Source organism: Protopterus annectens, chromosome 5.part0 (genome assembly GCF_019279795.1).
Source record: "Protopterus annectens isolate FY-2018-M chromosome 5.part0, PAN1.0, whole genome shotgun sequence".
NCBI classification, from domain to species: Eukaryota; Metazoa; Chordata; order Ceratodontiformes; family Protopteridae; genus Protopterus; species Protopterus annectens.
In genome coordinates, this window is record NC_056735.1 from 1,473,083,011 (window position 1) to 1,473,099,151 (window position 16,141).

Sequence of the window (16,141 nt, forward strand, 5' to 3'; positions counted from 1 at the left end):
CCCACAAAAAAAAAACACACAAGTGCATTTCTCTTCCAGCATTTCAGTAGAGGAGAGAGCCCTTGGTCACATCCCCCAACACTCTGCACCTAGGGCAACTGCCCCCTTCACGGGTCTATATTATAAATATGAACGCTTACCTTATCGAGTCCCTAAATGTCGACCAATCCTCATCGAACTGCATAAACACCGAATGCCCTAAACCTCAAAATTCAAAACATCGAACTATCATACTTGTCCCACCCCACCACCCGCTACATACTACCTACACAAACAAACTAAATAAACCACATACATACACTAACCAAAACCCTACATCTAACCGTAAACTAATCCCTACTTCTAACCCTACACTAAATCTTTCATATACCACCAAGTATGCACTAAACTTAACCCGCACCCTAACCCTAAGGTCCGTAACTATCGCACACTTACCTTAAAAAACTAAACCCAAACAAACTAAATAATCCACACACATACACTTAAAACCCTACACTAAATCTAAGATACATTACCATCCATGCACTTACCTTTACCCGCACCCTAACCCTAAGGTCCGTAACTATCGCACACTTACCTTACGGAGCTATACCGCAGAAGGCCAACCATGATGATTCAACGTTTCTGGTTTCGCTCTTCTGGATGTTCGATGTTTTCACATTTCGATAAGGACGGGTCGACGTTTAGGGATTCAATAAGGTAAGCATTCGAGTTACTAATAATAAACCCCCTTTATGCCACCTTTTCAACACTACTATGTACCCTGTCTGAAGGAATAATCTCTACTTGCAAGTAGTCAAAAGGAAGGTTGAGATCCAATACACAGCTGCAGCAAAAGGTGCATGCTTGTGTAGTTTGAATAAAGAGGGTGCTGTTTGTGCAGAGTCCAGAGTGGTAAACAAACCAGCTACTCTGATAAGGGCTCACAACAGAGAGATGCAAACAAAAACAAAGTATGTGTTCAAACTATAACAGTATGTAACTGTTGTCCTGACAGGCAGGCCAGCTTGACCCAGCAGTTATATCTTGTTCAGTTTTCTCCCTACTGCCAAATGCAGAGTGGAACAGGACTTTGGTGTGTTGTAGTACTTTATCTAAAAAAAAAGGTAATCTCATGAATACTAACATGTGCATGAGAGTCTTACAAAGTCACCAATAAAACTAAATGTGTCAACATGAGAAAGGCTACTTCGATTTATACATAACAAAAGAGACACTATTATCAAAGACGGGTCTGATAAGGAAAGAGTACAGTGGCAGGATGACCTCTTTAGATCTTGAAAACATTCCCTTGAAAATTGACTGAGCCAGATAGAAAGATTTCCTGACTAAGGTGATCGACTGAATAAGACAGAGTTGCCCACACAAGTACCCAGGTCTTCTGTCACTGTGTCTGTCTGAAGAAGAATATCATTTAAAACATATGAGAGAGAACTTTTTTTTTAATGAATGCTACTAAGCTGCACATTTTTTGCATTTGCTCAAAAATATTCTTTCCTACCAACACATCCCAATGAAACTATCCTCTTTGGGGATGTCAACATTAACTGGTTAACTCTCAGTAATCCAAACTCTAATACTTATATTAATTTATATGGCTTTACACAGCTAATCTCCCAACCTACCTACAAAACAACTCTCACATATCTAGTACTCTTATTGACTGGATACTTGTATCTAATCCTTCCAAATATCATAACCCTGAAACCCTGAAACCCTACCAAACACCCAGAGTGATCACTGCCCTATAAAAGTGCTTAGGTTCCCTCCCCACTTCTCAAAACTTCCTAAATTTATCACTTGTCGTAAACTCTCTAACTTCCATCCAGAAACCTTTAATGCCCTCCTCTCTAAAGTAAACTGGAAATTCCTTACTCAACTCTCACTAGAAGAAGCAGTCCTAGCTTTCAACGCCACCTTCCTTAGCATCTTAGACTCACTTGCTCCCCCTCACAAAGTCCGAACTAAGTCCACCATATCTCTGTGGCTTTCAAAAGCCACTCGTTCACTTATGATAACTAGAGACAAATTATGGAAAAAATGGTCACAAACTAAGCTCCCTGCAGACTTACAAAATATAAAGAACTCAGAAATCTGACAAAAAAAAAACACAAACAAAGATAAAAAGGACTTCCATAACAAACCTCCCTTAGCCCTAAAATCTAATCATAAACAATTATGGAACTCTATTAACCAAATATCACATCCCGGTAACCTTAGCTCCCCCAATCCATGCCCAGACAAGACATCTGAAGAAACTGCCACTATCTTCAATACCTATTTTATCAATTCAATATCTAAGTTACTGAACCCTAACCCAAACTCCTCTACTACTAACATCTCCAACTTTTCTGAACCTATTCCTCATACTATCTCCTCAAATACCTTCTCCCTCAAACCTGTACCTACTAGCTGCATCAAAACTCTACTCTAAATTAAAACCATGCTCAGTATCAGCTGACAATATTCCTTCCACTTTTCTTCAACTAGCAGCTGACTGTCTTGCTCTCCCTGTATCTATCCTAAATAATCGCTCTATCTCTGAATCTAAAGTCCCTTCCATCTGGAAACAATGCTACACTCTACCTATACACAAACGAGGTAACTCCTCTGACATCTCCAACTTTAGACCTATTGCTATCCTCTCCCCTCTCTCTAAAGTACTAGACAAATGTATTCATAAACAAGTTATGCAGTATCTAATACAGGAAAATGTGCTTACACCGACTCAACATGGCTTCAGACCTAAACATAGCACCACTACAGCTCTATTATCCTTCCTCAATACAGTCTCTATAGCCATGGACGACCATAAACTTATTTCTTGCCTATTCTTGGACCTCTCAAAAGCTTTCGACACTGTCTCACACTCTCTTCTGCTGCACAAACTACATAACCTCAACTTTTCCTCTGATACTGTTGCATGGTTCTCCAGCTACCTCACTTGTAGATCTCAATCAGTGAGATGGCACTCTGCACTCTCCCCTCCTCTCCCTGTCAAAATGTGTGTACCTCAAGGGTCTATCCTACGGCCTTTACTTATCACCTCTCTCTAAATACCAACAAATCTAAAATTCTACTATTCTTTGCCTCTACATCTCACACTCTTGACAACACTTCCTTCAACATTATCAGCCATGCCAACTCCACTATTGAAGTTGTTCCTTTTGCTAAACTTCTTGGGGTCTCTATTGATTAACATCTCAAATTTGACACCCATATTCAGCTAAACATTAAAAAAACACATCAGAAACTTGGCATGCTGTACAGGAACTCCCATTTTCTATCCCCTTCCACAAGACAGGCGCTCACCACTGCCTACTTACTACCATCTGTGATGTATGGTGCCCCTCTACTAATCAACCTATCTTCCTCTATCTCCTCTAAACTACAATCCTGTTACAATAAAATCTCAAAGTTTGCCACCAAGTCCAAGTACTCTACCCACCATCGCATACCTCTCCACCTACTGCAATGGCTAGAACTTCCCAACTACCTGGACTACCTCCAAATCACTACAGCCCACAAACTCATATTTAAACCCATTAAGTGCCCTGTACTAACTAATATCTTACCACTACATACCCCTCACAGAACTCTTAAGATCTGCTCACCAAAATCTCATTTCTGTATACAAAGCAAACCGTCCCTCAGGTCAGCTTCTCCTATCCTTTTCCTTAGCCAAAAAATGGAACTCTCCTCCTCTCTCTCTAAGAATTTCTCAAAACTTCGATCACTTCAAAACCCAGCTCCATTCCTACCTCTCCAATTACAGGAAATGCACTTGCACTCTACCTACCTAATCCTGCCTAATACATGAATACATGCATATACATAAACTACCTTCAGCCTTACCCAATAGGAGTTCAATTATATTTACTGTTTTCTTACAAATGTTTCTTTAGTTTCTTTCATAGCATTCTCACAAGATTTAAAACCTCAGTATAATGGTGACTCTGTACTACCGACCTCTAATTGTATTTACATGTAAATATGCACTGTACACCATACTATGTTGATATTCTACTGTGCTTATGCTTTACTACATAATTTTTACTAATTGTTTAATTGTTACTATGTCTGCTATGTTTTGTGGAGCTTTTCTCCCCGGGCCTCCACTGAAAACGGGCTCCTTGAGCCCAGTGGACCTCCCCAGCAGAATGCATTGCAGGTCTTAAGTGCATTTGTGTGAAATAAGTTGCAATACGTGTGACTAGTGTTCACATGAAACAAAGATGAAATTACATAGCTCTCAACTGTCCCTGATTTTGTAGGATGCCCATGATTCTGCCTAACATTTTTGGTCTACTCCAAAAATTTGTGGCTTTCTGGAAACACACTAAGGACTGCAGTCACTAAATAATGATAAGTCATTTGAGTTTCAGACTTCATACTCTTTAGGAAATGCATTTTAGTATAAAAGTTGTTATCAAAGGGTTTGGGGAAAAGGCAGTGTTAGGGTTTGAACCTATTACTGTGTAAACAGAATATTAATGGACTGGATGAATGCTGGCACCCTTATAGATTACTTATGATTTCAGAATAAAAAATTAATAAGTGGACATGCTGGATGTTGGCTGATTCATATGAAGAACATGAAAAGTACAACCACAAAGCATTCTTTAGTTATGAGCTAAGCCAGAAGATATAGCAAACCTCCTGGCTGATAAATTCAGCTCCAACTTTACCCCTCTCTCCCCTTCAACCTTCCCTCAGGAAATATCATCAAATATAACTCCCCCCACTATCACTAGCTAACAGGTCCTTAATGCTCTCTCTAAGACCAAGAACACTGCATCAATGGGCCCAGACAATACCACAGAATGCCTTATAAATATCATGAAACATGAGCTATAAGGGCCTCTGGAATTACTATTTATTTGTAGCCTCCAAACAGGTTTCATGCCTCATTAATGGAGAAAGGCAACAGTCATTGCTCTGCACAAAGGAGGGCCATCTACAGACCCTGGAAACTACAGACCCATAAGTCTCATTAGTCTTATATGTAAAGCCATGGAAATAATTATTATGGAGATGATCAACAGAGATATAGTAAACCTCCAGACACTGGTCCCAACCCAGTTTGTTCTTGTGAAGGGCAGATCATGCCTACTCAACCTGGTGGACTTCTTTGAGAAGGTCACCAAAGCAATGGATGAGGGCAAAATCGGTCACACTGCCTACCTTGACTTGGTCAAGGCATTTGACACAATACCCCAATCGGGCATTGCTGACAAACTCAAGAGGTTAGGTACAAACCCATATGTCACCCGGTGGATAGCCAACTGTCTCACAGACAGGGTCCAGGAAGTTATAATTGGGGAGTACACCTCTATAAAGAGGCCAGTCACAAGCGGAGTCCCTCAGGAATCATTCCTTGGACTGCTCCTTTTTGGCATTTACTTCTCAGATGTCAAGGCCAATGTCAGTGGTTTCTGGCTGACTAAATCTGCAGATGATTGCAAATTAGGAGCTGTCACTGAATCTCACACTGACACAAATGTTCTCCAGGAGGGGCTGACACAGACAAACTACTAGTGTCAGAGCCATGGACTAAAACTAAATGCCAAGAAATGCATAATGCTATCCTTTGGGAAGTCATCCATCCCTGGTAACTGTCATATTGACAACACACCCCTTAGAGGTGACCCAGTAGTCAGGGACTTTGGGACACACAGAGATAGTAATCTAACCTTTGGCAATCATGTGTATACAGTGGTGAGGAAATCATTCTATATTGCACAACTTATAAACAAAGGTATGGCATCTAAGTCCAAGGAAGTCACTGTTCCACTGTATTCGGCATTTATCAGACCTATCATTGAGTACAATGTCCCCTTTGGTATGTACCTAACCAGGCATACCCAACAACTGGAATGTCCACAGAGGTTCCTCACTAAAAAAAATACAGGGCGCAAGTAAAATGTCCTATGCAGACCACCTCAAGGCCCTAACCCTGTTCTCTGTCTCCTACAGGCTCTTGAGGGGAGATCTATGCCTGGCATACAAAGCATTTTCAGACCCACTCTGATGGACCTCCTGCATATCCACAAAACATTACCTGAATTACCAGTTCTAAAGACTTAAACCTTGCCTGTGATATAAATAGGTCATACTGGAGAGATAGGTATGTATCCCAGAGACTACTGTGTCTACAGAACAAGCTCCCCATCCATGTGAAGCAGAGTTCCTCCCTAACCCAATTCAAGTGCAACTTGGACAATTAGATGGGAAACCAGAAATTCATCCCTGGTTTGGCACCTATGTCTCTACTGGACACAGGTAACCTGTAAATGGTTCATCTCTCAGGCCCATGCTTACACTTATCAAGGGTATCGGAACTTGTCAGAGATTTGGGATGCATGAGTAGGCTTAAAAAGGCCCTTGTGGTCACACCTATGAACTAACAAACAGAAACTATGCTTTTGTTTTCAGGAAAATATGCACATAACTGTGCAATCTGGGCTGTTGTCAACACAGAAGGTCACGGGTGTGGGGAAAGACAAGTGTTGTGCAGGACTGAACAACTGGAGAGCACAGTTTCAACTTCAGTTTCTTTGATTATCACAAGCTTTCAAAGATACTGTACTGCATCACTGAATATCTATGATTCTCCTTAATAAACACACAGACACACTGTTCTGCAGTATGATGCCAGGCTGAGGTGCCTTCTACATGGTCTCTGTATATCGTCTCTACATCTGTATTTTTTCACCCCGTGCTTTGGTTTTCTCCCACACTGCAGGCATGTCATAGTGAGTTAGCAATATTCCACATTGCCTACAGGTGTGCATGCACTTTTTGAGTGTGTGAGAACTGTAATGGACTGGCATCCCTTTCTAAATTACTGTTTTTGTTTTATTTTACCAATATCTTCACCACACAACCACACTGGACACAACTGTCCCTTTTCAGGGGTGACCTGGGAGCATTGTCTGGTTAACAGACTTGCTCAGACTCCCACAAGAGGCAAATGAAGATGGAAGGAATAAAATCAAAGATACAGGAAACAGCTCATTAACAGCTCAGCAGACCTCACTGGCTGATGCTCATTTATTGCAAGGATAGGATCCACTTATTCCGTGACCTTGAACGGATACACAGGTATTAGACAATGAATGAATACAATGAACATTCACAGAGAAGACAGCAAATGAGCCCATTTTCCAAGAGTCTTTGCTTCTAACCCCTGTGGAAAAAATAAGTTTATGATGAGAAAAAGGAAATAGCAGTGACAGCCATCCACTTCTTTGTGGCATATTGCAGATGGGAAACGTATGACTTCTTTCTTAAGAAACACTGCAAAAATTATGAAATAAGTATATTTTGATGGCACTAAAGGAAGACCAGGATCTGCCAGGGAAGTAAGACAGACAACAGGCAAGACTGCTATCAATGGTGTGTGCTGCCTGGAAGGTAAGACAGAAGGATAAAGCATTTTTAGACATTCCAATTAATGCAGTACTAATGACTGAATCACAATTACTTGAGCACCATTTCACAGTATACAATTATTTGAAATTATCTGGAGAGATTGTTTAGATAGCCTAGTTATACAAAACTGGTCTCTTGTGCTAATCCATGGGAAAATCAGAGGTGATTTTATTTATTTAGTAAGGAGATGCGGGGGCAAGGCCCCCTGCATTGTTGGTATTGGGTGGATTGCTCCCATAATATCCATAGCCGACTTAAGTTTTACTTTCAATTAAATGGATTGTCACCAGAATCATCATCACCTAAATAGCCTGCATTTTTGCAGACTAGATAGGCCAAAAGATCTTTATCTGTAAGGAAGCACACAGTAGGTCAAATATGTTAAGATATTCCATCAAATTCCACACCATGAAACAGAAATACCAATAATGACTTACACAAAAAAATTCCTTTAGTGTTTTATTTCAAAAGGACTTATTAGATCTCCTACCTGCATCTCTTGGTAGTGGAAAATTAATATTGAAGCCGTCTGGGAGCTCGATAGATGTGAGAAATCGAACATGTCCAGTGTGTCCATGAGCAGAACCCATTGGTACCAGAGGTGTCCTCAGTGAGCCAGTGTTAGGTGTGATATGTGGCAGATGGAGAGTTAGTACCACCCCAGCGCTCGTACCAATCCACAACAAATCTTTACAGGCTAATAGCGCTGTAATCCGCAAACATGCTGCCTTGTGCTGGCGTATGATGGCATCTGACCCTGAAAGAATAATTAAACAAATTATAAACAGACTGAGTGCTAATAACAATAATAAACACATCAGGAACCTTTCTTTTTTATGCCCTTTGCTTCTATGTCATCGTTACAAGGTACAAGAACAACTCTACGGACTTCAATATTAATTTTTTCCTCAGTATTTACCACATGACTACTATTCACAGACTTCAGAAAATGTGTGCCAGCTGTTGCATAAGAATAGCTCTTTACAGGAAAACCAAACCAGACCACTAGGTATTCCCTTTCAAATAAGCGAGGATACAACTGTCTCTACATGTATACACATCAACATCTGCCAACATCACGACTCTAGGTGATGCATTCTTATGTTTAACCTAGGCTCACACAGCACAGTATCTAGGATCAAACACACTAAAGGGAAAACGTATCTTAAGCAGCACTGCTCCACACATCAACGCTGTGCAGCTCATTTCCCTTTCTTGAGAACAACTGCTCCATTTATTATATCCATAGCAGTACTGTCGTTAGTACAAGGAAAGAGGAAAAATCTCCCTTTTACTAGTGAGTTCTCCTGGATAGGCAAAACAATGTCTTGTGCCTTAAAATAACTGACTTAAATCACTGTTGTTAAAACCAGTGCACTTTACTCTTCTGCAAAAGTAATTTCTTCGAGGTTTATATCTCTATCATCAAGTGAGATAGAAATCAGAATGTGAGAACCACCGACCAGAGTACTGAGCATACAATGACCCCAAGTATATCTTATGGCACTTCTGTGCCTCTGACCACTGCAACTGCTTTGTTAATTCATAGCTCTTTACTGTCCCTGATGTTGCCTCATATTTTCCCTATCCATAAAATGTTTGATTTTCTAGTAAACTGCAGAGGATTACTGTCAGTCATTAGTAACATACATTACAACATTATGCTTCTTACTGTTCAGAAATTGCATGTTGATGCAATGCCTGTTGTTTTAGTTACTTTCTAAGCAAATTAGAGTAATATTTAAAACTTATCCCTGATTTCGGTCCCCTCTGTCCCTCTTTATTTTTTGGTTTGTCTACAATTCTTTGGAAAGAAATTGGGAAGTATGCCTTCTATAGCTGCTACTGATATAGGAGCTCAGGCAACTACAAGAATCCTTGCCTTCAGTCTCCCCATGAGGGTGCTCCAGTTGTGGCTGAAACTCATTCTTACCCACTGAAGAAGGGAGAGCTATTATTCCCACTACTACACCCACCTCCATCCTCAGTCAGATCCTCTATTGACCATGCTGACTGCTCTGGCTCAGGTCTTCTGCTCGACATTAAGAAGATTGCTAGCTCCACCACTTTTTATTAACGCTGATGAAGTGCGCATCTCTGTCCATGGCAGAATTTGTAGTTTCCACAGTACCATGCTTTCCTAGCTTCCTTCCGCTCAGGTTGCCAGCACTCAGACATATGTCAAGGTCACTCTGCTACAGCCCAAGTTACTGCATAGTCAGTAGACGCTAAAGCTAAACTGGTAGACAGCATTTTGTGTGACAAACCAAGGATTTGGCTCAGTCATTTGTTTTCCAGCTGAAACCTTTGCTTCATGCCATTTTGGACTCGGATGATAATACGTATATCCTTAAATGGAATGCAGACTTAACTTCTCAAACCTACAAGTTGCTTAACAATGTGCAACACTGAAACAACTTATACACATAAGCAGCCACAATGTTCTGGACCAGTGAAAGAAGCTCTCATTCACTTGGCAGTGCTTTAAAATGGAAAGTAATTACTTCCTTTCTCAGTTCACTATCATCCCATGAGGGAAAGGATGCTATCAGTGGCCATATCATTCCATAGGTGCCACCACAGGTAGAAAGCATGGGCTCGTCATACTTGGCATATTAAAAAAAGGGGAAAGGGCTGCACTGACACATGCTGACACTGAAGCTTACACAAGGGATGCAAAACTGTCTGGGAAATCAAGCAAACAAGGGAAAATGTAGCTGCCATGAGGGCAAGGGAACTAAAAAGTGCCACTAACAGTAATCTTACCAATCCAAACTGCTCCCTGGCAGATGGCAGTAGAATCAACAGCCTTACAGTTGTTACGATAAGGGCAAATCAGAACAAATGGGGCTGCAGATCAATTTACACTGAACAGAGTTGATAGGAATTACGTGTTTAGTTGCAAGGAAACATGAACAGTAAATAAACAAGTGCAAGATGGGTCGGAGTGTCAAAACTAGTCAACAATGAAGGAACAAACAGAAATAATATTTTTACATTCCATCTCTTGGTATGTGTGTGTGTGTGTGTGTGTGTGATAAAAAAATAATTTTTTACCTATGATCACATAGCCCAAGCCTGCTAAAAATGTTTTAATCACTGTACCCACCTACCATCTTGTGTTTCTGTAGCTATAGGAGAAACATCATATCAATGCTGTGCTTAAATGAGCACTGTGGTGCCTTTTTATATTAGTCAACATGGAATGACCTCTCCCTTTAAATTTTTCCTAATCACATAGGTGCAAACAAAACTAAGCAGAAAATAAATTCTATGCCACAAGACAATCCATGCCTAAACTAAAACATGATAAAAACTAAATCTGTACAATATCAACATATAATAATGCTTTCTGACAAGGTAAATTATTTCTGTATAGTCCAGACTATTATTTTTATGTCGTAGTGTATTCTTATTAAAAGTGAAACCAACACTCAATTGTGTAAATGCCAAGATGTTTACATAAACTGGGTCAAAGATTATTTTCTGAAATAAGGACATATGTCAGTCTGATTGTGATACAAAACACAATATAAATATTGCTGGGAAGTGCTGAAATTTATTCTTCAAAGTTATGGCGACAGCATGAAGGATACTGGAATCACAGACGATTATGGTTATGAGGTGGTAACTAGCTCCTCTTGGGGGATTCTCTAAGCCTCCATCCGAGTTTGCTTCTTACCTGCTAACATTTTGTGCACTGGTGGAGCAACATCTACCTCTACTAGATTCTCAAAGGTTGTAGCATGGTAAAGCTTGACTTGTGCGCTGCCTTGTAAAGCAATCCAGACACCGATGCAAGAAACCACCATACAAGTAACACTTCGGCTACTGTCCTGCCCGATTTGGAATGTATGCTACATTAAAGAAGAAACAAAAGAATTAGGACAGTACACACACACACACACACACACACACACACACACACACACACACACACACACACACACACACACACACAAAATATCACAATTCATTTCTGAGAAACCATCATCTTGCGGTGCTCACAAGAACCCTCACCAATCCAGCTATACTACATTAGTTCTTACCAAGCAAATGTGTCCATCCATACCCCACCCCCTCAGCATCTTACAAGTCCTTAAACTTCACTCTTGTTCTCATACAGCAAGTATGTCTTTTTAACAAGACTAAAAAACTAATGCATAATATACATATTTAAATGCTTTACCACAAGGCAAATACAATGTAGAATATCATTTTAGCTGTCTTTTTAGTCGTTAATGTTTTCAAGTTATGTTTTTTTTAATCCACATCATCTTGGTGCTGCGGTAGCATTGTCGCCTCACAGCAAGACGTTGTCCTGTTTGATTCTCAGCTAGAGTGTCTTCTGTGTGGAGACATGCGTGAGTGGGCATATCTTCATTGAAGGTTGTGTGTCAGGGCCAGCAACTCGGCACATAAAAATCTAATGCCAATCATTAGCGAACCGGAGTTCTGCTGTGGCGACCCCTAGCCGGGAAAAGCCAAAAGACACAAAAAAACAAACATCTTTACAAACAGAACTTAATGGAAGACTCCACCGCAGAACTCAAAAATCATGTTTTTACATTGTACCTTTGTTTTCTGAGCTATTTCACTGCCTCAAAATCACTCCAAGTGCTTTTTTTTTCAGTTTGAATGTGTTTCCCTCAAATTGGTATATAATGGGGCCTTGGTAATGCAATCTTGTTTTCTTGCTTTCATTCCTTCTTCCCAGAATACATTTCAAGTCCTCTTTACATGAGTCACACTACTAGACATAAGGAAATTGTATTTTCTCATGCCATTAAGATAGAATGACATGACTGTGAAGCACTGCGATCTAAACACACCTTCTGTAACAGAGTTACTTTTGTGTTTCCCTGACTGAGCTTCAATTATGTGTCGGTCAGAGCTTGTTCTATGTTATAAATAGCTATTAGCTACTTCCAGCAAAAGAAAGTAGATAAATACCAGGCTTTTCTAAAGGGATTATTTTGTAGTTTTGAAAGAACTGACAGAACTTCCCCCACACTCTCTTGCGGAGGTGTGAAAACTTTCACTGCAGTAAATGATCTTTGCTCTACATTTACAGGTGACAAGTACAAGGACTCCAAACTAAGTCTATCTGCTACTTACCAATGCCTTCAGGGGGGTGTTTTCTCTCTCTCTCTCTCTCTCTCTCTCTCTCCCATGAATGATGTAGAATTAAGAAGTGCTTTACTAGTTCCTTAATTATTTCTGTCATGTTCACCCCCCTTTTTTCCTATTTCCTATTTATTTATACTTTGGTAACCCGAAAAGTGAACTACATTATATGCCTGTGTGTGTACTTCATGTCCTTTAAAGAAAAATACATCAAAATGGAAATGCTGTATAACTGTATATGTGTGTCTACACAATCACACACACACACACACACACACACACACACACACACAGATATATATATATATATATATATATATATATATGTGTGTGTGTGTGTGTGTGTGTGTCTCTAAGTGTATAAAAATGTGTGCAGCATGTAGAATACTATATGTGGGATGTTTAAATGCAAATGACTACGTGTGTGCGCATGTACATTTAAACACAGTTAAGTATTTCTCATTTCCTTTTCTTAATGTTATTAATGCAAAAGGTCATAATAAATGTACATTAAAGTAAATTCAATTGTATATTATGGTCGCCATCAATGGTCACATTTCCTTTCTGGACTACAAAATGCTCATGCACTCTAACAATGTAAGGACTGACTCAAAGTCAATGGGTAACTCTTACCATGGATCTGCGTGTACCAGATATGCACCCCCCTCTGCGAGGATGTCACATAAAAGACCTTTTTATGAACATTATCAGTGCGCCTAGGTGATAGGGTTGCCACTTTCCTCTCTTTCTGCATTTCTGTCCTGTGTGTGTATGGGGTGGCTTGAAAATGGTAAATGTGTTGATACTTTACAAAAAAATATATTTTCTGACTTTTCTCTAAATGTCACAGAAATCTTTGATACTACATTTAACTTATTTTAACATATAAGCTATTATAAATAAACATTCATAGTTTAGCATTTCAATTCTTTATTGCTGCTTATGTAAATTTGTCAGAAGAGGTGACAACTGCCTTTAAACCCTTGAATGATCTAATTGCTTTGTTTTGCTATAAAAGGGGTGTGTTAAGTTCTTCTCCTCTCTGCGATAAAAATAGTGGACAACAGTTTAACAGTTTTCTGTCTTTTTTATTTCAGCTGCTGTGTTCCTGACATTAGTACGATTAATTACCCATCTAAGACTGTTAGCAGTACCTGAGACAGGATAAACTACATATTTAACTGTGTCTATGATATGTCATGCAAGTGGAGACGAATTCATCTGCAAAGTATGCGAGAAGTTAAGTTTAAAAAAGTAGGTGGGCTTTCCCATCATTTGATTCCAATGCAAGGAAATAAAGTTTTAAAAAGTACAAGCAGGTTTCTGGTACCTACAAAATACTGGACCCATACTGTCGGGGAAAAATAAACCTAAGGATTGAGTTAGACAGTTGGTGAGGGCAGAGTTTTCCTTTAACTGCAGACAAACTAAGTTCTACAATTGGATAAAATGTTACAGTTCTACATTAGGTCCAGAACAAATTTTACATGACTACAGTAATAACCCAAGTCAAAATCAGGTCTTGCTATAAAGCAGTGCTAAGAAAAAATGTGATCAGAACATTAAGGCAGATTGGTGACGCCAGACATTTTCCTGAAAAATTAACCAAAGCAGTGCATCGACAAATGTGGAAACGGCATAAGACATTATGATAGGGCACATGAAGAACAAACCTCTCAAAGTGGTGCTTCAAGGTCAGGTAGTAAAAAAATGCTAACTAAAGATTTTATTTATCAAGTAAATATGAGTATCATCTAGGTAGTATGGAATGCATTCAGGTTTTCATGATAATGAAGCATTTCAGACAAATTACCAGCTATTTAGCAGTGTCTAGAATGCTTTATCAGCACATCTAATGAAACTCAAAAATCCCTAGCACCCTGGACATGTACTTCACTTCCAAGTGCTCCTTCACTTATATGCAGTGAGTTTGGATTAAGCATTAATATGGCACACAGTCACCTCACAGAGACAGATTCAAAATTAATTTTAAAGTGGGAAACAGAATGAACAAACTCCTGTAGTAAGACTCGAGATTTCTGCAAACAGAATAAATCCATGCACAGCTTGCAGAGCACACCAGTGGGTGTCCTCTATTAAGTGGAGGCAGCTACTCTGGGCTGCACTACAGAAGATTCCACCAGATAGACAGGAGTTTGAGAAGTTGGACACAGAGGTAGAGGTAGAATGGAAGTGACTGCAAAGTGAGGCAAAACAGTTGAAATCTTGAGAGAGACAGACAGGCCATGGGGGTTAGAGACTGAGAAACAGCCAGCCTCTTTGAGCCACATTAGTCCTGCAACAAAATACAGTATAGTCCAGGAGGCCAAACGATCCAATAGTCTATTGGAAAATATTCTGGGGCAAGTCAGGGTGAAGTGTGTCACAGAGGGGAGCAAGAAACCAGAGTTTACAAAATGTACAAGGAACATAACAGAGTAACCAATCCTATCTTGGAAACAGATCTACTAAAGTTCCTAACAGATGTAGCAGCAATATATGAGAACTAGGGGAGGATACACTAGTAGCTTGGTCATGCAGAATGAAGAATCTACAAGAAAAACATTGCAGACACTCAGTATGAGGAATGCTAGTGAAACAGATATTACTAGAACTTTGAAAATTTTTACAAGTGCGCTCCTCCAACATTAAAATCATTTGAAATAAAGAATAGTCGTGTAAAATCTTACCATAACCATAGATGTCCTTCTATTCTATATGCTGCAGTATTCATAACATGGGGGAGTATGTCTCCAGCTGACTTGTACGTCCAGCCATTATACCAAAGTCTAAATGCTACTGCAAGGTACATGCAATGGCGCACATCACCCTGCATACGTCAGCCATAAAGAGAAGTTGGGTATGAAGCAGACATCAGCACGTACCTACCTCAGAACTGAATACCTCAAAGCACCAGCCTGATAAAATGAGAAACCTGTAACCAGGTACCAGGCAAGCATCCGGGGGAAGGTGGGGGGAGGCAATACTGCAGCATACAGGAGAGAAGGAAGATTTTACACAACTATACTGTGCCCTTTTATTCATATGCTGCAGTACTGATAACATGAGGAAGAATGCCAAAGCTCATGCAGAGGAGGAATTGGGAGGAAAAGCAGAAACATTTTCCACAAAGCCATGGAGACTAGCTATGGCCAACCCTGCTCTGGACCTGGAAATGATATTCAATTTATAGTGCTTGGTGATGGTATGAAGAGAGGACCAGGTAGCTGCCTCCAGGATAGAGGCTGTATCCAATCCTTTAAAGAAGGCCCCAGAAGAGGACACTGCCATAGTAGAGTGTGCCCTTACAGGAGAAGACAGATCCTTTTCATTGGCTGAGTAGCAGAAAGAAATGGCTTTAGAAATCCATGATGAAATAGTTTGTTTGGAAACAGGTTGGCCCAGGGTCCTTGGGTGATAGGAGACAAACGATCTTTCAGACTTACGGATGGGCTTAGTTTTGCACAAGTAGTATCTGAGTTGTCTATGAACATCCAAGGTGTGGAGAATCCTCTCACTGGAGGATGGAGAAATGGGAAGAAGGTAGGAAGACTGATAGCCTGATTCAGGGCTAACTCAT

The 16,141-nt window shown here is 40.0% G+C and overlaps 1 protein-coding gene across 2 annotated transcripts in view; it reads right to left on the reverse strand.

Annotated features, from left to right (window-relative positions):
- The window catches only part of ARHGEF17 (Rho guanine nucleotide exchange factor 17), a 2,179,236-nt gene that overhangs the window by 51,823 nt on the left and 2,111,272 nt on the right, over positions 1–16,141 (reverse strand). For both annotated transcript variants that reach the window (XM_044071304.1, XM_044071302.1), the window contains 2 exons: positions 11,117–11,291; positions 7,925–8,191 (listed from right to left, as the gene is read on the reverse strand). In XM_044071304.1, coding sequence (XP_043927239.1) covers positions 7,925–8,191; positions 11,117–11,291 — 442 coding nt within the window. The remainder of the gene's footprint in view (positions 1–7,924; positions 8,192–11,116; positions 11,292–16,141) is intronic.